We start from the raw sequence: 23,410 nt of genomic DNA on the forward strand, positions 1-23,410 counted from the left end.
CTGGAGCAGCTTTCCCTCGGCGGGAGTGACCTCGGCCACACTGGCGAACTCCCCCTCCAGCACGATGGGCTCCACCTTCAGCGGGATCACCCTGATGATGGCCTTCTGCACCACCGTCCGCTCTGACTCCACGGCCGCCGCCAGCGCCGGCCCGGTGCGGCCGAGCCCTGCCTGCAGGGAAGCCATCAGCAGCCAAGGCCAGAGGACCACCAGCTGCAGCTGGGGGCCACCGCTCATGCTCCCAGCTGCGGCCGCGTGCCCGGGCCACGCATACCGCTGGGGACGCGCTGCGCCCTCGCCCTGCTCCCAGCCGCGGGGCTCCGGGGGGTGCGGGGGGCACAGGAGGTGTGGGGAACACGCAGGGGGGGGTGGGGGGAAGTTTGGAGCCGACTGCTCACTGCACGGCCGCCCGGCTCTGTGCCATCGCCGCTTCTCTTCCTCGGTGCCACGTGCTCGGAGGCCGCTGGGAGCTCGGGAGCATACTTTGAACAAATATATGTATATCTATCTATAATAATAATAAAATAATCCGAAGTTTCCGAAAAAGAATCCTAAGTTTCCAGTCAGTCCTGCGGCAGGTAAATCCGGGGAGAGCGGCGGAAAAGGCCGAGCAGGTGGCAAGCAGGGGGCAGTTCAGGTGCACGGGGGGTCCCAGAGCTCAGCCGCGCAGCGTGGGGAGCGGGGAGGGCTCTGCATGGGCGCGCTGCCCCCGTGCCTCCTCTGTCGGTCCCGCTGGGCCCAACGCGCCCATCTCTGGGCCACACCGGCACGGCACCTCCCAGCACGTGCCGGAGCTCCACACGCTGAACGCCGCCTGTGATTATTGGAATCCTTCCTAAGAGCCGTGCAGGGGGTGCTTCTTGAGTTTGCGGCAGAAAGAAAAGTTTGCTACTGTGCCGTCCGCATCCAACGCGGGGCAATCCCATCCATCCTCATCGCACCAGAAATGCTTCATTCAGAGCAGCTCGGGCTCTCCCCCCGCACTCCCGGCTCAGTCCAACTCCGGCTGCGGGTCCCGAGACGGTCACAGCACGAAGCTCCCCGCCATAGCTGCCGGGAAACGTCCGAAAAGGCCCCGAACTGTGTCAGCCCTTAAGCGCGGAGCGGTGCAGGTACGGAGCGCAGCGCCGCAGCGTCTCCTGTTGCTCTCACGCCGCGAGTTCCGGGAGCAGCGCGTCCAACACGGTCCCAACCGAAGGCCCCGTGCAGCACAGCGGCAAATCCCATGGTCTGCCCAGGGGTCACAGCAACGCGCCCTCCGCACCTGGAGGGCCGACACGGGACGCGCCGCCGGGACGGGAGGGACCGCGCTCAGAAGGGACTGAAAAAGAAAGAATCATCTGCAAACCTGTTGGGCAGCGCGGTATAGCACGGCACGGCACGGAACGGCACAGCGCTGCTGCACCGCACAGGGATCCCCAGCACCCCCCAGAGTTACTTCCAGCGGGTGAAGCACACGGCGCGCCCGATGCCGCGTGCTCGCGATCTTCTCTTCCTTCCCTACAGAGCGCGGAGCGTCGTTCAAAGCGGAGATCTTTGCACGACGGGGCGGCGCGAGGCGGAGGTGCGCGGAGGTGCGCGGTGCGGCTTCGGGGCGGAGCGCTCCGCGTGCGGGCAGCGCTGGGGACGGAGCGGCGCCGGAGCCCTTCCGAGGGAGTCCCGCACGGCGGCTCTACGCGCGGGGGGCGGCAGAGCCCGAAGCATCGGCCGCGGTGCCGCGGGGAGCCCGGCCGGGCCGTTCGGGCATCATCGGGAGGCGAACGGATCCCGCGGGGGAGCTCCTCCGGGGCAGCGCCTGCGGGAGCGGAGGGCGGAGGAGCGCCGCGGCCGTCGGAGCTGCCCGGCGGGGCTGCGGGCTGCTACCTGCTGACACAAAGTGAGGGTGGAGCGGAGCCGAGCGCCCGCCCCGCCCCGCCCGGCCCGGCCCCGCTCCCGGGCGCCCCCTCCCGCCGCTCCGCGGGGTCCGGGCTGAGCGCCGCTCCGCACCGCCGCGGTTCCCCCGGGCCCTCCGTCGGCTCTGCCCTTCGGCCGCGGCCCTCCCGCTCGCTGCCGTCCGGGAGCCCTCGTCCAGCTGCCGCTGCTGCGGAGGGTTCGGGTCGGGCTGATGTCAGAGGTCTGGAATTCAGCTGTTATTCGGCTCTGACATCGCTGAGAGGTGAATAATGCTGCAGGTCAGAGCCGTAACCTCGGAGCAGGGCTGCGACTGGGTGGGTGAAGCGGCCGCGGTGGAGTGGTGCTCGAGGAGAGCGCTGCGAGGTGACCGGGAACAATGCCCGGCGCTCAGCTGTGCGCGGAGCACAACGCTGCTCACGGAAAGGGGCATCAGAGAAAGCAAACAGATGAATGAGGGGCTCCTAAATTGTGCCTGAGCCACCTCTGGGGGAGCTCCACAGAAATTCGTGGGTTATGCAAAGAGGAACAGGTTCACTTCTAGAAATAAGAGCGGGTCTGTTGGGGCGATGAGTGTCTGCTGCTAAAGGTGGCAGTGGGAACTAAGGAAACCGGGGTATCTGTAATGGAAATCGGGATAGCAGGAAAAGCGGTGCTGCGGTGGCACAGCTGCCAGGGAGGTGAGGGGTCACTGCCCCTGGAGGTGTTCCAGAGCCGTGGGGATGTGGCACTGAGGGGACACGGTGGGATGAGGTGGACTCGGGGATCTCAGAGGTCTTTTCCAACCTGAATGATCCTAAGATTCTGTGAAACACGAAGGATTTGTTCCGACCACGATGATATGTCCTTGGTAACTCGGAACACACGCAGAAAAGACCACAGTTCAGTTTCAAAGTTTAATTCATTGCAGATTGCTGCAGCCACGCTGTTTGAGCAGGACTATAGAAGAGCATCCTCGCATTAACTTACAGTGCCAAGTCTTCTGGGGGCAAACAGGAGTCAGAAAGGTAAGCTGAGAAGTTCCCTTTGTGCTGTGTGTGAATTAAAGAGGTAGCAGCTGCAGTCTGAAGTCCTTTGAACTCCATCTCCTTACACCCTGAATCCATGAGGAAAGTGATGGAATCCATTTGGGAAGCGGGACTTGGATGTATCCACCTCACCCTTCACTATTCACACCAACTGGAGCTGTACTGCACATATGTAATATAAGATACAGGAGAACAAATCTGAGGACAACGAGCATGGAAACGTTCCCGCCAGCCTTGACCTAAAAGCATCCTCAGATTCTATTTGGATGGCTGGAGAATAATTAAAGGCTTTGCCTCGGCTCATCCCACCACTCAGCACTCACTGGGGACATCCTGCCCACGGTCGGAGGCTGCATGAGGTCCTGCAGGGTATAGCTGGGGTGGTCTTGGCCGCTTCTCTCTGCTTCTCTCGTGTGTGTTTTGTTCAGGACTGGCTCTAATTAATTCTTAAAGAATACGAACATGGATGAACCAGCTGAATTTATGTTCTAAGCACTCTTTCATGTATATTTCCCTGACAATATAAATACAGTCTGTGCCCCCTTTATCCTTCAAACGGTATTTTAACATAAATACAAACACGCAGCTATTCCAAACTTAAAATCTACTATCAATATAAATACACTCATATTTAATAAGAATGTATCTAAGACCTGTTAAAGTCCTAAAGCAACACATAACTTACCATTGCAGGGAGCATAAGAACCAAAAAGAATTTACTAAAACAGAAGACTTCTCCATCAGTGTAAGAGATGAGCAGCTGTTGTATGTAATGGATACCCACTGGAAGGGACACACTGCCGAACAGAGCGCTGCTTTAGGAAGGAAGAGCATTTCCTGGGTAATCACTCAGAAAATTAGCTCATCTTAACTACAGCAGCTCTCCTGAACCCCTGACCCATTCAGACCTGGAATCTTGTGACTTCCCTGCGCTTTTGTTTCATACACAATTCCCATTACAGGGTCACAGTGTGACTTCAAGCAAAGATGGTGAGAGCACCGAACGGCGCAGGGTGTGCTGTGGCTTCCAGCAATGTCCAACAGAAAGATTCTGAGCACAGCACTAAAAACAACTTGTTTCCCAGCGAGAAAGGTTCAGACGAAGCTCTCAAGGTTGTTCCAGTTTACAGGGAGTTCAGACTTTCCACGTCTGAGAAGATGAGCAGCTAATCATTACCTCATATAAAAAGTTCTGACCACTAGATGCTTTGTAACTTGTCAGCTAGAAAACGTCGTGAGAGAGGTGTAAAAAAACCACGGGGTGACCAATATCCCAGAGTGAAAGTTGTTAAAAAACAGTGCCTTTTTTGTCGGTGTTGGCTTTTTTCAACAGCTGAAACGATCCAAAGCGCTGTTGTGTGCACTGCACTGCCTGAGTCTGACAAGAGAACCCAGCTGGCAGCTGCTGCACGTTTTCACATACTTGTCACCCACTTCTCACTCTCTTATTTCTTCCTTTGGAAAGTGCTCCTGCTTGCAGGCTACATCCACCAGCAGATGGAGATCTAGGAAGAAAAGGAAATAATGAGTAAATATCAGTCTGCGTGTTTTGCTCAGCGTCATACGTAGGGATTGTAATTCTAGCAGGTAATGTGGAACGTGGCCTGAGAGGCTGCAACCACAGCATTTGAGGTCTATAGGAACAGGAATTGTTCTCATCTTGCAAAACTTTAAGTGTAAAACAAACAAAGAGAAAAATGAAAGTGGTTTACGTGCCCATTCATGCCATGGCAAAATGGAAACATTTCCAATGTACAGCCAAACCAAAGACAAAACTCATCACCTTACAGCTCAAGGAAGTGAACACCAGCATGAAGTCACAACAGGACCACTACCCTTGTGAACTTCAATCTCATAACAGATGCATTCACATCTTAGGAAAAGAATTCCAGCCCTGTTGTTCTTATGTGCTATGAAGAACCTGTGGGAAAGGCAGCAGCTCTGTGCTTCCTCCAAAGCAGGCTGCTGAGAACAAAGCCTGAAGAGCCACGTGGATGGAGAAGTGAGGCAGCTGGTAACAACACAACTCCAAATCACTTAAGAAACAACATCTAAGAACCACTCATCCAAAACAGCAGACTGACAGCACAGGGGATGTGAGAGTCCTTCACTGAATAGATAATGAAACCAAAGTAGTGGCAGCTGAGCTGGAGCAAGAAGCTGCAGTTCAGACTCCTGAGAGCACCTTCACTTCATCCTGCTCCAGCCCAGGATATGCTGCAGTGCCCCTGGGCCAGGCCTGGCCCTGCACAAACTCCTAACACCTCTGTGTGGGATTTCACCTTGTCTTACTAGGAGTGCTGGATGAGTGGTAAGATTATTTTTCTCTGGAAGGTGCAGGAAATCATTCAGATGAACACGTGATAGCATGGGAGACCTTTGCTGAATGATGATTTGCCCTTAGCAACCGCACTTATAAATCTATCTGCAGTGCGTAAGAGGGAATGCATAATGGCACAGCTGTAGTGGCAAGGCTGGTGGTAAATGTCTAGGGCACCTTGCAGCACAACAGTGATGGAGTCATCAGAGCCAGTGTTATCTCAGTGTTATGTCTGTGCTCCTGTGCAAGAAAAAAAAAGGAGGAGGTTGCCAGACTATATGAAGAACAGGATCAGATAACTCAGCAATAATAATAATTATTATAGTAATAAAAATAGCCATAGAGGAAGAGAGCTTTTCCCTAAATGCATCAGAATGCTTCAATTCAGAAGCAACCCCACCTGCTCCGTTCTGAGACCACTATTTCCAGAAAAAAAGGCTGCAAACAAAAACCTCTCTAGTGAGAATCTGAGCCTTCTCATGTGCTCTCTTAGAAGAGGAAGCACAAAGCACAGACACTAGCTCCACTACAGGGTCACTAGATGAGCCTAACTGTGGAGTGCAACGCATAGAAAATAGGAGGGGACGCAGTTTCTATCAGTCTCTGTCAGTCATTTGTGAAGGCCAGAAGGACACCTGTTGCAGGTATAGATGCTGCAGACAAATTTATTCCAAGCTGAGCTGACAAACCTATCCCAAAACCCAGATTGTATAGATGAGCCGAACTAGCAAGCAGTCAATACAAGGAGACCCACCATCAGCACCTTTATAGCCATGTGCTAAGAGCAAGCCAGGGGGCTGAAAAATGTGGTCCCTGAAAGGTGTGAACCACACCAACACTCAAGAAAGAGTAGGAAGGGAACAGCTGACACAGCCCATTCAGGTGATGTATGTGCTGTAGCTTCTGACTCTCTGAAGGAGAGCTCAAAAGCAGTTCTGCTCTTAACAAAGGAGATGAGGTCCTGCTGTTAGATTTCGAGGTGCAAAGACAATTAGCATATGAGAGTAAGGATATGCTTGAAACATGTAAACAAATATTTTGAAACAAAAAAAGAACAGGGTACTTCAACCACTATGTAATTACCCTGTGTTAACTACCTTCACTTTCAAAGAACACTAAAGCTTGCATGGCTTTGAGAAGTGACTAGAGAATTTGATGGAAGAAAAGTTCACTGAGGTCTTTTTTTACTTAATAGCACAAAAATACTAAATATGTTTTTGGAGACAGGACACTGGACAAGAGACACTCTTCATCTTCACCCCTGTTTGACAGACATTCCTACTCCACTACGTTGGCTCCCACCATGTGATACCTTGAACTTGGTGTCACCACACAGCAAAGACAAGGGAACAGTGTCACAAACCTACTGAAACAGATGGAACAAGAGTCTGTTCTGTATGTTCTGTACCTGCCAGCCCTTAAATGAGGTAGGGAGGGGTGGCCCACCTGTGCTCCCAGGGCTGGCTGTGCCCCTTCCCCAGGTCCTCAACCACTGGTTCAGGCCATGACCTCACAGCTCCCATACAGACATGTTGTGAAGAAACAGTTGGGAATGGTCACTGCACCCAATTTTAGCTTAGAAAGGTTAAGGAAGAGGATGAATCCAAAGACGCACAGAAGAAAGGAGGTACAGACAGACAAATGCAGAAGCTAACAGAAGTCAGCTCACACTTAAACACATCTCCTCCAGGCTTGCAATTGGACTGCAGGAGATGGGCACCGCAAAGCACTTCAGAGCCATTATCATGTGCCCTATTTATTTTGGGACAACTTGACCCTGATCATGCTTGGTTCACGTGTGCTGTCTCTATCCTCTAACCTACCAACCCTAAAAGGTACAACAGTGGACATGCACACCCGGATGACTGTTAAGTTTCCCAGAGTGCTACTATGCTAATCATTGCTAATTATCCAATTAGGATAGCAGTGTTTCATTTCTGTAGAACAATCCCACAGAAATGCTTTCCAAAACGCTTTGCAAAATGTTGCTGCAACTTCACAACTGTTAAGTAAATTTGTTCTTCTTAATCTTTGTAATAAAGTATAGTATATAAGTACAATATATAATTACAATATATACAATATATAATATATATTATAAATATAATAAGATACAAAAACTGAGAAGCATACCTACTGTCCATGTTATCAGGAAGTAAGTGGACCAGAACTCTCAGTTCTACATTTTAAACAAAAGTTCAAGATGACATCCAATTCATTGATTTCTTTATTTTATAGCTTCCAGATAAAACAACATTATTACTCACTTACACATTTGAAACTGATGGGCATGTGAGCTGAATTATTAACTAGCGTAACTGGGACCTGGAAAGTACCCTTTGAAGTGAGGAACAGCTCTTCAAACCCTACGACCTGTTCTTCGATGATCAGCTGTGAGGGAAATGGTTTCCTGCAACACCTGGAAGCCACACCAACTTTTCCTCCAGAATGGATCTGAACTGCACTCGGTGTCCTCTCATGTCTCTCTGTTGTGAGGATATTGAGGTTTTCCTTTGGTTGTTAGATCTGATGAACCGTTTGGCCTCAGATGATCTCCTACTTGTTTCTCTCATGTATGTCAGCAGACACATCAGCACTCCAGAACACAATTTTTTGTCAACTTCTGCACTTCATGACTTCGTTGGCTTTTGGGAGTTTTTTTATGTGTGTGGTTTTTTTCCCCTGCCACATCAGTTGTCATTTCATAACTCAATCCTTCCCTGTGGCACTGTCACGCTCCAGCACACATATCTATGGGCTTCATCTCAATATTGTGACATCTCTGTTTCTCACACAAACCCCAGAACAGCAGGTTTCATTTACTCATAATTTATACTCTTTCCCACATGAGTAATTGGTGTATCTCAAGAAGTGTATCAGCAAGTACACTAAGAGGTTGTACAGAAGCAGTATTTTAACTGAAAGTATGAAGAAATACATTGCAGACAAGAGCTAACCTGGTCTGATTTCCCCTTTCTGTAATGGCTAGTTTCAGAGCAGCTGTCTTGCTAATCTCTAAAAAAAAAACCAATAGAATCTCTTCTTACCCGGGGACTTACACTCCTGTGAACTGTTTTTTTTCTCTCTGTTTCTGGTTTTTACAGATGAAACAGCGTTTTCTATAGATTTCTTCACAGTCCCAGTTCCTGAAGTGAGGCATCCTACCTCTTCTGTCTCTGACCTTAGGAGTGGACATTTAACACTAGTATCCACCTGAAACAAAACACAGCAAAAAAAGCAAAGATGACTCAATGTTTTCTTTCAATCACGTCAGCAGAACAAATAAATACTTATCTCCACTCCAAAAGGACATCTACCAAGTGCTGAACAGTACCTGTATGGATTGTATAAGCATTTTTAGCTCAGAGTTAAGGTTGCCAGGTCCAAAGCCAAGCTTTTACATAATGTCATATTAAGCAAAACATGAAGTCAGAAAGCCAAAACATAAAGAGTACACGTACTCACAGTGTCAGCTTCGTCCTCAGTCACCACACCGGGCATGAGAAGCGAAGCAGAAGAAACCAAGGTGCACTTGTTGGTACCAAGAGCTGCATTGCTAATGACAGGTGTACCTCAGACAACCACACAGAGCCGTGTGATGCAAAACTACGCAGGTGAGCGGTGCCCTTCTGGCTGGAAATCTCACCCCACCCCATCAAATTGGTAAGACATTGCATTATAATGTTGTTGCTTGCTTTTTGGAGCCCTCTGCTGCTGCTCCATATGTATTTTGCAGGCAACCATTTCATGAACTTGAGCATTTCTCTAACAATGTGGCAAAATCTGTAGGTTAAAAAAAAGGGGAAAAAAGCCAAGCAACCAAGCTATGATTCTGTCCCAATAAGGAAGTAAAAATAAGCACAATTAAGCACCTGGAATTTACCTTCAGACAGAAAGATGTTCTGACTATCATCAGTTCTAGAGCACTGAGCTGTTCTGCAAATATCCTATCAATCAACATCATAAGATGAGAGATTGTTCAGAGCCTGCTGTGTTTCCTTCTATGAAGGCAAAAAAAAGTGTCTGAAAACTGGTATGTGTGAGTTAGCAGAGGGCAGAAGGTCATCACATGCAGTAATAAGACATCAGTAGTGCCAGAAATCACTCTCTCCCTCTTGAGTCTGCCATTGCTCGGCGTTAAATAGACAAAAGGCAACGTGTATGCAGATTAACAGAAATATAGACAGATTCTGTTGAAGCTGTACCTTAATTTTCAAAAAGGCCTGTGCAAATATAGCATCTGAAACACCCAGGGAGAGAGAGCTCCCCCAGCAAGCCCCTGGAATTGCTGGATGTTCAGTCACTTCACGGCAGTATTTGCTCTTTGAAATGCGTTGTCTATATGTACTGCATTAGTAGTATTAATTAGCTAATAGGAAAACCATCTGGATGGCTGTGCCTTTCTGTCTGACATCAGAACCACAGCTTCTCCTTAAGTGTAAAAGCAAAGAGAAGGAAGGAGGTCTGTAGTTCATTATCTTCACCAGACAGAATGTGAGTTAAGTCTTGAGATGGACTCTTACAAACAGGGAAGGGTGGCAGGTCACGGAGAGGTACAGACATCAGCAATTGCGTGGTAACACTTCTTCACATGATGATTTGAACCTTTCCATTCCCACTGAGTTCTACATAACAAAACCTTCTCGGGAAAGGAGTATGCAGCATTCCCTTTTCTACTGTCTATGTAGGATCTTACCCACCAACTCTTTTAATAATCTTTTGTGAAAGTGGCAATAATACGATTTCCATCCTAACAGCATCAGGCTAGCCCACATAAATCTGGTTCCAAAGTTCCCTTCATTTCTTTTATTTTTTAAGTGAATGTGCTTCTGATTATGGCTTTGCCACATCTGCAGACAGACTCCTCACTTGGGCCCAGCACCGCTGCAGTTCCGTCCCAAATGCTGCTTGGCAGAGAATCAAACAAAGCTACCAAAGCTGACAGATGTGAAAGTTTTGCCTTTTCACTTCAGTTATTGAAAAAATGCCAAATTGTTCACCAAAAAAAAAAAACCCTGCTGTGCCTCAGTGGTTACATGACTCTGGTGCCCAGCTGGAACAATGATGAGAAACGTTACTAAAATCAGCCTTGGTCTCACACAAATGGGGTTTGCTGGATTAACCTTCCCCGAAGCAAGCAGCAGTTTCAGCCTTCAGGCAGGGATACTACCGAGGAGACAACAACACAGGAGGCACATTCCCCTTGATCAGGCACTGTGGATGTGCTGCATTTCCACTTTAAGAAGGAAAGAAAACATTTCTTATGAGTAAGAGTGGATAAAAATATGCCCATTTGAGGCCAAAATGTGTAAAAGACAAGGACAGGAATTCACTGAGGCGAAGATGACAGTGCTGAGCCCGGACTGTTGAATGTACTAAGACCTTTCAGGCAAAGAATTGCTCTTTAATTTGCTGTTTTTTAAGCCAGGAAGCAGAACAAAGCAGGTGAACACCTTTCTATGGAGAGGACAGTTCAAGACACAACAGCTGTCCCAAAACTAATTACATGATAGGAAATATTGTGGAAGAAATAGAGAACAAAATATCAAACACCTTTGCATCACTGTAAAAATCCATCGTTTTCCTGCAGCTTCAATGTGGCGTGCAGCCACGGTCTCTTCATTTTAGAAATAATAGAAACAGAAGAGGCTGAAAGCAAACTCAGAGATCCACAGAGCAGCTGTCATGCACAGGACACTACCAGAGGGAGTCTGGAGAGCAGACTGCTGGGGAGGCTGCGACAGACATCTGAAATCACAACTGCATGGAGAAAGTGGCTGGAGGTGACTGATGAAGCTCTTCATCAGTACACAGTGAGCAAAGAATCTGTTTGGCCAGCGCTACAATTCACGTGGTTTCAAGGGCTGACTTCAGCCAAGGCAAGAGAAACTCAACATCCCAAGTCCTCCCACTGGAAATACAAGGAGCAGTGCCCTGTTCTAGTTGCAGGCGTTGTTCTTGCTCTTCCTCGAGCATCAGGTTACAGCTATTGTCTTGAGGCCTGACACCGGCAATCAGGCTTTGATCTGACCCAGCGGAGCTGTTCTGATGTTGGTTTATTAGCACCAGAGGAATTTGCTCCTCCTCTGCTGCTACAAAGAGGAATAAAACAGCCTTACCTGCCTGGGCAGTATTTTACCATAAGCTTGCTCTGAATTCCATGACACTGTGCTACTGAGAGCTGGAAGCCTTCCAGATTTCGGGATAAGGAAGACAGCAAATAATGTAAGAGCCTAATGGATGTACAAGCATAGGAACCTACTTTGGAGAGTTCTGCACCTGCCATGATCCCAGGCTCTGGAAATACCACTGGATGAGAGGCAGCTGTGGGGACAGGTTAAGGCTGCCTCCAGTTTGGCAAGGGGAGACAAGTGAGAAGTAGAATACCCCTAACAAAAAGAGCAAAGCTGTCAAACAAAAGGCCTGTAGTGCCCAATTTCCTCTTCAGGGCAGAATAATCCCCAGCTATTGAACTAGTTAACTTCCAGAGAAACAGACTGGCCAGCACCAGGATTCTCACGCAGGACACACATAAGGGGGTCTCAAAACCATAGCATCTTCCTCCTCCAAACAAAGCCATGGCTCATGCACTGAATTCATGGAATCATAAAATTGTTTGAGTTGGAAGGGACCTTTAAAAGCATCTAGTCCAACTTCCCTGCAGCAAACAGGGACACCCACGGCTTGACAATGTGCTCAGTGCCCCATCCAGCCTGAGCTAGGACTTCTCCAAGGATGGGGTACCACCTCTCTGGACAACCTGTTCCATTCCTCCATTCTTAACAAGAGAGTGAGGACCACAAACTCCCAAAATCTTTCACAAAGGAAAAGTACACTTCTAAAAATGCTGTTCCAAAGATGCCAAAGCTGAAAACGTTTAAACTGTGGTCAACAATTCATATAATGAATGGAAACTCTCTAATGAGCAATGAGCACAACACAAGGAAGTACTCTTTCCTACGTGAGGAAGTACATTATAACTCAAAAAAGCTTCCACTTCATCACTGTCAATACAGCCACACTATGCATTTTTCCCTTGCAACTGAGTGGCATAAGTTGGCCACCATAGGCCAAGTTTTGGACATCATCAAAGCCAACGTGTCATCAACAAGGGATACTTTTCCACTGCCTTTTTAAAATAATAGATTTTTTTTTTTAAATCATGCTTTACCAAACAGATTCTTCGCTATCCATTAAAATCCTAATTAAAGAACTCTTTGGTTCTTAAGAATGCAAAAAAATTAAAGCTATCAGACCAAAACCCGGCATTACTACTGAACAGAGTTATCTCAAAACACAGGCTGTTTTATCTTCATCACTTACCTTCTGTGGACTCAACGACTGCACTTCCCGAACAATCATGGCTGAGAACTGAGCTGGGAGGTGGTCTGGCTCTTCTCTCAGTTTTCCTCGTGCTTCCTGCGTGGCCACAGGTTCTCTCACTATCTGAGCAGCAGCACATTCTACAGATGCAGTGGTGTGGAGAGCGTAAAAGTATTCCGAAGGCTGTGACAGAGAACAAGCTACCTCTTGATCTCCCACCACAAATGACGTAACGTCTGACACCACAGGGGTGAGAGGTTCCAGCCGGCCTTCTTCATCTGAAGGTGGATCGTCGTTCTCAGTATCAGCTAACAGTGGTTGACCTCTGTTGAACTGAGGGCTTGACCACTGGTTCTCCACAGGCTCCACTTTCACTGTTCCAACTTTAGGCGACGAACGCATTTCATCAACAATCTGAAACACAGCTTCAAGATTTACTTCTGTCTTCTTGCTTTCATCAGAGGTATGGTATGGCCAGGTAGAGGGCAGGAACTCAACCGCATACGGCGACTGCACTGGAGGACTCTGGGAGAAACAAAATGCAGTGAATGTTTCTTTCCAAAAAATACAATGACAGGACGTGCACTGGTTCTGCATGTTCTGTAAATGAACCCGAGCAATCAACAGAAGAGTTTGTAAATTCAGGAACACAAAAGCTTGTTTGTTATTTGCAGTTAGATCAGCAGGTTTAATCAAAGAAAGGCTACTGATTTGGCTTAGTTTTCATTAACCACCTCACTCACAGCAAGCTCACTTTCTTCTGTCTGCCATCTGTTCTGGAGAGAAAGGAAGGCAACTTAACAACACCCGAGTACTCTTTCAGATGCATGGTCTGTGCACCCTTTGCATTGCCAGTGGACATATATCCAAGCTTTCAAATCAGAAACTTCTAGTCTTAGTAGGATCTGTGGGGTCACACTAGAACCAATCCTTTCACATGCAACATTTGTGATAGAAAAGGACAGAGCGCATGTACCTGACATCAGTTCCTCTAAAGCTCAAGCAATCCTGGTACATACAAAAATAACATAAACCACAAGATTTTTAAGCAAGAGAAAAAAGTACGTAAGCTGTAAATGTGCACAGGAACAACTCAACATGAGGAGCCCACAGTTACATACTGATAACATCTTTTCCTTCTTCTGTTCATATACACATCCACACAATGAGTGATTTCCAAGGACACTCCTGTCCCAAAATGAAAGGGACTCCAGATACCTATGAAAACAAAATACCATAGAATCTTCCCATCTGTCACAGCCTCTGACCCAGATACCTCTCCCATATCAGTGCGTCTCACAGATGTGTGACTCAAAGTCTACATAAATCCATACGTAGCCCTACAGATCTTCAGGCTGGAAACACCTCTTGGACAACATACAGAGGCTGCCTTCACCACCACAGGACTGGTCTGAACGCTACTGAAAGACTTCACTGGAATGACAGGACACAGCAAGCAACACAGTGATTATTTTTTAGCAGAATTCATGTAAATCAAAGAACTTTCAAAGCAGAAAGAAGGCAGTGAAGAGTTCCAAAAGCAGCTATTGCTACCCAAAGGAAATGACAAATCACATTTTAACAGCCTGTGCCTGTACTGCTATTTCTTCTGGAGGTTGATCAGATTTAAAGAATAATGGAAGGGTAATATCTCCTGATAAATAAGTGATATAATGACTTTGAACAAAACTCAAGTACTTTTAAAATACAATCTTTCTTTGGAAGAGATCTAGTAGGAAGGATTAGTCCTCAGAGCTGATTTTCCTCAAACATTCTAGCTGAGGTAAGGGCCATTGAAAAAAGCTATTTCAAAAGATGAATATATTAGAGAACAGGAAGCCACAGGATTAGGAAAGTCACAGCAGATCAAAAGTCATTGAAGCATCTGGTCTCTCAGTAGCACGAACATCAGAAGTCCTCGAAGGAAATACCACAAACAGATGAGAGAATATCAAGATCCCTTCTTCTGGGTATATGAAGTCCTATAGCTGACTTATGTAGTTGTGCTCGTCTGCAGACAACAATACAATTTTAGGGAGAAAAAGAAAAGAGATAAAACCTTGAGCCTGAGAAATTTAGGTTAAGCAAAATCTTTTCATTAGAGGCAAGCCACCTTAATATTTTTAAGACGTGAGTTTGAACTTAGTTACTTTCATGTTTTTTTTTTCCAGTTGTACTTTTTAAAGTATTAATACAAGATGTTTCTTGTTTATTTATTGCACTGTTTATTTACTGTCTTAAGTAGCAGGATTTTAAGGAAGATCTGGGTAAACAAGTCAACTGCCCGTGCATGAGATCACCACTGGCAAAAGGAAAACCGTACCAAAAAAAAGCAAGCAAGCAACCAACCAACCAACCAGCACAATGCAACTTCTGCCTCTTCCTTGTGGAGCTCAGCTTGAAGCTGTTAGAACACATAACCATCTTCTTAGGTGTGCTGCAGGATCTAGTATGCATTTCCAGTAGGAGAAAATGCCCACATACAGGACACAGCATAAATCTTTTTAATTTACCTAGAAAATACATGACAGACAAGACTGAGAGGGAGGCAGCAGTGAAGCAAAGCAAAGTGATAAAGTTTGAGAAGTCAGGACTCTAAAGATTGCTTGGCTAAAGACTCTTAAGTCTCTCAAGATTGCTTGTCATTGGAGCTGAAGAAGAAGAAAGGGCTGATTTAGCAAAAGAGGTGAAAGGGAAGATAGGCATTTCACTTATCATAAGATTATGTAGTGTACCGAGGAAGTAAAGCACAACTGTGCCTCGTAGGTAACTGCTTGGACTAAACCAACCCGACTTGGATCCTGGGCAGCCATTCACAAGTGCTTCAGGTTCAATTTCAACTTGAAATAACATGGATGATTATCATTCTTATTACAAACAAATGCAAACTACTTAGCACTGCTTTAAAGTCAGGGAAGTTTATTCTCCAATTTGTTCTCCCATATTTATTGCTTCTATTGCCAACTAACACATGCTCCAGCTCCACAGGGAAATATTGATGGCTTAGTAAAACACTAACAGCAGCAATCAAATAGCAGGGCTGCTAGTTTAAAATATATATGGTATATACATATATATATGTAAATATATCACTAAAATCCAACAAGTAGCCTCAGTTCACCGCTCTTTTGTCATAAAAGAGCTGGGAAGTTCAGCACTGAAGGTTGTGAGCTGTCAGAACAGCTGTTGCAGGAGATAGCTGGTTTCCTCTTGTGAGACTCTCATTCCCACCCAAAGATACTGCTTCATCACACTGACCATCAGCCCACTCCACCAGAGAAACCAAACAAAAAGAAAACAAAGCTGTACTTGAGCTCGCAATTTTGCAAGCCACAGTGATGGAGCATAATACAAATCCCTGAAGCTGCTGATTACAGAAACTTGCCAACACATACCCTTATCAGCTGTTGTGTGTGGGCATATCCATACACATCCCCTGCTTCTTCATGTGCTGATTCTCAGAAGCTTTCTCTAGAGAGCTGTGGGCAGACAGACATTTCACCTGCATCCCTGTGTGCCACACTGCAGTCAGGGCCACTCCTTTACTGCATACCCAGCGGTAGCCTCCTATTCCCAATAAGCTGTACCTGTCTTAATCTCTCCTAAAGTTAAATGGATGCCCTCTGGAAGAATCAGTAAGGACGAGCACAAGGCTTAAGCTTTCTTGGTCAACAATTCCTACTTTCAATTCCAAGACCACAAAGCACAGTCTTGGACCCGAAATAACCAGGGCTGATTATCAACTTGCTGACCACCAGTGTGCTCAGTGTCTTACAGAACCAGAGGATGCACCTGGCCTGCTTGAACCTCATTAGGTCCCCGTGGATGGCATCTCTTCTACCATTCTGGACTGCTCCAGTCACTTGTTAACTAACTTTGACCGTTTGGAATATATATACTACTGCTTTGGAGGATTTGTACAAGTGGTTCCTGATGACAGCACACAGTCAGGGGAGGATGGTCAACATTGCAGCTGGCCACATCCCTCAGCAGAAGTTTGGAGAAGTGTCTCCCCAGAGCACACAAGAGGTGAAGTGGTTATTCTTCATGACTCATTGGAAACCACAGGCAAATTGCAGTCCTCTGCCCCATCAGCATGTTCCAGGAGAGGCAATCTACACTAAAGCAAGACTTAAGAAGTTTTATTGGTCTATTCTGCAGGATATTTGTGTTACTCTGCTCAGGAGAGCAGACAGAACTGATCTGGGATTGCCGTTGGGCTGTTCACACAGAAGAATACCTTCCAGCATCCTCTGCCCAGATGCATCAACAGCTTTTGATCTGGGATTCCCTGGTTACAGTTGTATTATCATCACAGCATCCACCAGTAAGCAGCCTGAATCTCTTTTGGCTCTGCACACTGTCCAGGAGCTCGCTTCTTCAAACTAATCACTTTCACTGAACGCTTTGGACAGTGCATTTATTGATCTAGCCCTAATAACAGCCCTGATGACTCTCTTGGAATGGTTTGCTATCCCAAACGCAGTGATAAGAATTTATCTGACCATCACTTCCCATCACTCAGAGTCATTCCCATGCCCAAGCTTGAAAAAAGCTCCCACAGCTCTCAAACTGAAAGTCAGAGGACAAAGATGCACTGTGTGCAAAATAAATATGAGAGTACCAGTGGCATGATTGGCCAGTGACCATTTATGTACCCACACCAACACAATATTCTGGCTGTAACATGAACATCTTGGGTAAGATATATTTTTTTTTAAAGGCCATGAATAAAAGACAAAGGTTGATATTTGCAAGGCAAGAAACTGGATAATCAAGTTTGGGTAGGTAAACCCTTCTTCAGCATACAAAGCTTAACTTGCTTTGCTTGCCTCTGTGACAAAAAGAAAAAAGAAAAGAGTATATATATTATGCTCTAATACAGAAGGAAGGCCTTGCAGTTTTGCTTCAAATCGTTGGCAGTTGATAAGGCAGCTCCTCCAAATGAGGTGCTTCATATAATTTGGGTGAAAATGCAACTGCAGAAAATACTGAGGTTATTTTAATAGGACATCTCTGAGGTGTGGCTGATTCCAAAAATCATCTCAGTTTTCCTCAGTCATCCAATGAAGCTATGGATTGCAGAAAGCTGTATGGGATCACAAAAACAGAACAAAACAAAAAAGGAGCTCTTTCCCAGTATTACCATATTACAGAATTGCATTTTGTCTAGGTAAAGTTATTCTTCAAAGGTAAATGCAGACTTGTTAACTAGAACAAATTCTGGTGAAGTCAAGCATGAATCTGTATGATACAGAGGAAAACAATCCACTGAAGAGGAGATCCACTATACTGCTACCTTGAAACCTATCTAGTATTACCAAAAGCACCTCTCTAAATATTCAGTAGTTCTCTGAAATAAACCTTGTAAAACACATTACTTTTACTTTCTCAAGTAGAACTTTCTCAAGTTTCTCAAGTTTTCAAATTTCCCTCCTTCATTCCAGCCCATAATCCTAGAGCTCATCCATATAGCTCTCCTCTGCTTTCAGCTGATGGCAGCACGCTGCACTCACCTGGAAGAAGCTGCAGTGGGTGTAGGTCAGAGCTGTAGGACTCGCACAGCAAGTCAGGGGGCTGATATGAGTAGCAGGGGAGCAACACGGCAGTGCAGCTACAAGAATTCAAACACAGTTATCAGACTTCCAGCATTTGTGTTTGGCATGCAGAGTTCTATTGCTTACTTTGATTAAACAGCTCAATAATCACACAGTGAACTAACTAAATTCCAGAACTGGATAATATCCCAAATGATTTTACGGCCGATTTCTGCATCTGAAAAATATTTGTTATGTTGTAAAGTTGACATACACACACTTACAAACTTTAGAATCACAATTTTGGCATGCTGTTATTACCTCTTTTGCTAAGCTGCTTGACTTCTTCTATCACAGCATAACACAGAAAGGGGATTCGCACAAGAAAAACATGCATGTTCATGCATACATACTGGAATTAAAGAGTCATTTCATTCTAAACAGCATCTTTGTATATGAGGCATTGTTCTGCAGGTATCATTTTTGGTGACATGCAGAAATACTTAAATTAAAAGTATAGGCCTTGCTTGAATGATGGATAACCTCTAAAATCTGCCATCATTCTGAGAAAAATAAATGCTTGATGGTATCGTATTCAGTTCAATGATAGTAACAGAGACTAATAAGGATAGCTGGAGGTGGCAAAAAGATAAAGTTTACTTGCCATGCTGTAAATTTACATGGGATTTCACCTAAGACAGATGTTACAATAACCAAATGTGATTTTTTTAGAACACCTATTCTTACTGCCCTTTTTAATGTGGCCTGGTGAGATTTTTGTGCAGTTTACAGCAACAAACAGGGGAAAACAACAAAGAAAGAGCCAGTGGACAGCCTACTAAGCAAGCATGGTATGTGCTTACGATTTGTAACTTCAGAGGCTCATTCTGAGCAACTCTATGATCAAATTCAGACCTCTTTCAGGAGAACATCCTATGACCTTCTCTGAAAGGGTGGTCAGGCACTGGAATGGGCTGCCCAGAGAGGTGGTGGAGTCACTGACCCTCAAAGTGTTCAAGGAACGTTTGGATGTTGTGTTGAGGGACATGGTTTAATGAGAACCATTGGTGATGGGTGAATGGTTGGACTGGATGATCCGGTGGGTCTTTTCCAACCTTAGCGATTCTATGATTCTATGACCTGTGGACATATCCCTGCTCTGGATATTGCCAAAAACCAAAACAAAACCTGGTTTGGTAATATTTCACTCACGGGAATCTCCAAACTATGTTAACAAACCCAAGAGAAACATCAGAACAGCTTCTGAAGGACTTCTGTAAAAGCAAGGCAAGACAGAAATGGCAGAGAAGTTCCTTCTAGCCTACTAAAGCAATTCTAAGGAGAATCAAACACATCTTATAAAGACATTATTTTCTAATGAAAAAAGAGGAAGGATGTGAAGGGAAGAAATGCTTGTGTAGTACTACATAAGCTAAACACCAAGTGAAGATTATCTTCTACAAAACAGTACAAGATAGATGACAGTACTTCTCACAGTACTTAGAGCAAAAGCAACTTGTTAATCAAACACACTGCTGTGTTTGTAAGTCAAAGTGAGGAACACAAAGCTGTGCAGAACAGAGAGATTGGTGACAGATTCTGAATGGGAGAACTGTCAGACAGACAGAATGGTTTGCACTCACAAGGATGTATTTTTGGCAGCTCACCGACAGTGGCAGTGCCTGACCCAACAGCAACAGCAGTGTGTGTGCACTATCATGGCATACACAACTGAAGTCACTTCAGAAACAAATCCACCATAAGACAGAGAACAATCCTACATAAGCACCATTACCACCCACAGTCACAAAAGGAGATTCATCACACATCCAAACAACTTTGTAAAAATGCTGAAGAAAGTATTTACTGACAAGTGGGGTTATCAAAGGTGAAGGTGTCAGTTCACTCAGTGTGCTTCACGCCTTCAAATGGAATCAAGATTCAACAAGCTTACCTGCTTCACTCACATGCTTTTGTCCTACATTAACTGCAGAGAATGAATTTCTGAGCTCTATTGTCCAAGGCACAGTTAATCTAGTCATACCCAGAAGAAATTACTGGAGAAAGCACAGTCTGCTATGAGATACTGACAGCGAACGCAGCTCTCATCTGAATATTAAAGAGACAAGGATAAGTGATATCTTATGGAATAAATATTTATTGAATACATTAAGAAAGAGATACAGCCTTTTTAAATAAAATGGAATAAGATGATCAACCTCAGAAGAGATTCGGTTTCTGTCAAAGAACAGACATACTGTTGCCCATAAAGGCCAGAGATGGAAAATTTCTCATAGTCTACAGGATACAACGTGCAGAATATGAACACCAGCTTACACAAATGGAATTGCTGGCAGTGGGACCATAACCAACCCAGAGATAAAACCCTCAGGACAAGTGGAGAGCAATGAAAAACAGCTCACAGAGCAAGGGAAGGCTGAACAATGCATTGTGAATATCCTTGCACGGATGCCAAATGACTGTATTTCAAGCATACTGAACATATATATCTATATTCAGACAGGTCACAAAGAACTTAAAGGAAATTATTTAGAAGCACACTAATAAAAATATTAAAAGAAAATACAAGTCATAAATCCCGACAGCTGAATGAGAAAAAATAAAAGAAAACAGAATAGGGAATTAGTTGACACTGGTGAATATGTAATGAGAATGAGTCAGAAAAAATACTTTATTTTCAAGAGAAGTCACTCTTTGCTGTCATCTGGAGAGACCTGCAGTAGGTAAATGAGCAGACATAATGGCAGTTGTGTTCATGTGATGGTTGCTAATAACATCAACTTTTTTCATGGCAGAAAAGAGCAGAGCCATGCGGACATGGAAAAAAAAACCTCTGTGAAGTCTCCCAAAGCCACCACCTACCCGATAAAGCTCTGTACTTCAGAAAAGTAAACTAATTTCATGTAGAAAATGATAGGTTCTTCACTGTCCGTCAATAATCAGGAGCTGGATGTTGGTGTTACAGTACATAGCTTCAGGAAAACATCAGCTTCACACTCAGAAGCTGTCGAAAAGACTCCCAAAGCCACTAATGAAATAGACATTGCTGTGAACTGCAGATAGAAAGGAAGATTATTACTGACTGCATGAACCTACGATTTACTCACACTTTCACTGCTGTGTGTCTTTTTGGACTCTCCATCTCAATAAGAAAATAAGAGAGCTGGAAAAGAGCACAGGGAGGGCAGTGTGGAGGATGCACCAAACACTTCCCTGAGCAAACAGCCAAGTGGGACTCTGCAGCCCAAGGGAAAATGCAGCCAAGGGGAATGCACCAGAAGTGTTTAGAATCACGAATGGTGCAGGGAGGGGAATAGAGATAGATGCACAATATGGAAAATGATGTAACATCCAGCTTTTGGAAAATAAACAGCAAAAGTTTTAAAGGGTTACAAGGAATCCCATGCAAACATTTATTTCACAAGTCACCAATAAATAAGTAACACAGTCTCTTCAATAGATCAAGTCTCAATCTTTTGTCCAAGAATAAAAAACAGATTACAGAGAAACACAAGAAATTACAAAAATGTCCTACGTAAATTGTGAGGCATTTCATTGAGCAAATTAGAAACCATTATGACGAAAAGGAAACTCTTACATACCTCTCTCTGCTCTTGAGATAATATTATTTTACATGCTCACAATGTTTCCATAGACAAGTACAAATCAATAATTTATGCCTTCACTGAAGGCATAAAGGCTACAGTTATATCAGTAAATTAAATGCATCCAGATCCATTCTTGGGCATAGACTCTGCTAATACCATTAAAATCTCTTACTCTTCCTGGTCATAACAGCCACATCCCAACAGTCTCTTGGAAATGGTCCCACCTTCATGCTAAGCACAGCACGGCACTAACCTAGCTTGCAAGCTAATGACAGGGTTGATACAGTCTTGGGTAATCACAGTAATGTCTTCAAAGATCTGCCAGAAATTGGAGGAGAACATACATCATCTCTAGATACTCAAGGGAGCAACAGACATCAATAGGTGGCCTACAGGCTGACATGAGCCAGTGGTGTGCCCTCCTGGCCATGAAAACCAATGGCATCCTGAGGTGCACTGCACACAGCGTGGCAGGGAGGAGATCCTCTCCTCTGCTCTGGGTCCAGTTCTGGGCTCCTCAGTTCAAGGCAGACAGGGAACTGCTGCAGAGAGCCCAGTGGAGGGCCACAAAGATGGTCAGGGCCTGGAGCATCTCCCTTATGAGGAAAGTCTGAGAGCCCTGGGGCTGTTCACGTGGAGAACAGAAAGCTGAGGGGGAATCTGATCAGTACTTATCAATATCTAAAGAGCAGGTGCCAAGTGGTTGGGGCCAGGCTCTTTTCAGTAGTGTGCAGCAACAGGACAAGAGACAAAATGCACAAACTGGAATGTGGGAAGTTCCATCTGAACTTGAGGGAGAACTTCCGGGGTGCCAGAGCCCTTAACAGGCTGCCCAGGGAGGTGGAGGAGCCTCCTTCCTTGGAGATATTCAAAACTCATCTGGATGTTTTCTTGAGCAACCTGCTGTGGGGAACTATTTGGCAAGGGGTTGGCCTGAATAATCTTCAGAGGTCCCTTCCAAACCCTATGATTCTGGGATCCTGTGTTAGCCAAAGGAGATGAGACTGACACTCTCCAGCTTTTTCCATTCCACTTGAGCACAACCTACACGTGAAACACTAAGGAAGAACGCTGAGGACCACCCTTTCAGAGTGTCCTTATCATGTCATGTCCCTAAGCTATGCCTAAGGGAAGCTAATTACTCATCATGCAGTTGGGTCAGGAAATTATGGAGAGCACCTGTGACTGTTCCTGCCAAATCAGTGAGCACACTGGGATGGGCCTGCACACAACAGCTGTGCAAGCTCTGATCCTTTACAAATTATAGAATGAGGAGAATGAGGATGACATCCAAGGTCTTTTCCTTAAAAGAAAATGGGAACTGTCTTAGATATTTAAGTAGGATGGATTGCATTGCCACTTCATACTCTACCAGTTTCCAAAACTAGTTGTCTGTGCTCTCTATACAGTTCATGAAGAAACAGACTCACCAGAAAGAAATTGTCTTCCAGCAGTATATATCTAAGAAAGCTGGAATGACTCAACATCTGGGAGGTGCCTGTTTCTCTCTACTGACTATATGTGTAATCTAGATGACAAGCCCAGGCATATACAAGTGAATATTATACATTCAGATGAATCTTAGGCAAGATAAATCCTACTACTAGTTTTACAAGTGCATTACTAATGCATCCAGTCTGCTTTTCTCAAGGGAAAATGTGGTGCTATTTAGGCTGTGTTAAA

General features: G+C 45.2%; 3 protein-coding genes across 4 annotated transcripts in view; 1 reads left to right on the plus strand and 2 right to left on the minus strand.

Annotated features, from left to right (window-relative positions):
- RNF43 (ring finger protein 43) overlaps nt 1-1,545 on the minus strand; it is a 56,806-nt gene extending 55,261 nt beyond the window's left edge. The window contains exons 1-2 of one of the 2 annotated variants that reach the window (XM_003642379.6): nt 1,439-1,545; nt 1-1,321 (exon numbers count right to left, since the gene is read on the minus strand). In XM_003642379.6, coding sequence (XP_003642427.4) covers nt 1-237 — 237 coding nt within the window. In that variant the 5' untranslated portion in view covers nt 238-1,321; nt 1,439-1,545. The other variant, XM_025142103.3, reaches the window with a different exon arrangement.
- On the plus strand, nt 695-7,298 carry LOC112530078 (translation initiation factor IF-2-like). Its single transcript, XM_040650134.1, has 3 exons — nt 695-766; nt 1,051-2,155; nt 2,801-7,298. The coding sequence occupies exons 1-3, from the start codon at nt 695-697 to the stop codon at nt 2,821-2,823; spliced, it is 1,200 nt and encodes a 399-aa protein (XP_040506068.1). The 3' UTR covers nt 2,824-7,298.
- The window catches only part of HSF5 (heat shock transcription factor 5), a 26,790-nt gene continuing 6,152 nt past the window's right edge, over nt 2,773-23,410 (minus strand). The window contains exons 3-6 of the mRNA XM_003642380.6: nt 18,078-18,175; nt 12,562-13,086; nt 8,286-8,451; nt 2,773-4,423 (exon numbers count right to left, since the gene is read on the minus strand). Of these exons, the coding sequence (XP_003642428.3) occupies nt 4,356-4,423; nt 8,286-8,451; nt 12,562-13,086; nt 18,078-18,175 (857 nt within the window). The 3' untranslated portion in view covers nt 2,773-4,355. The remainder of the gene's footprint in view (nt 4,424-8,285; nt 8,452-12,561; nt 13,087-18,077; nt 18,176-23,410) is intronic.

The sequence above is a fragment of the Gallus gallus genome, chromosome 19 (genome assembly GCF_016699485.2).
Source record: "Gallus gallus isolate bGalGal1 chromosome 19, bGalGal1.mat.broiler.GRCg7b, whole genome shotgun sequence".
Lineage (NCBI taxonomy): Eukaryota > Metazoa > Chordata > Aves > Galliformes > Phasianidae > Gallus > Gallus gallus.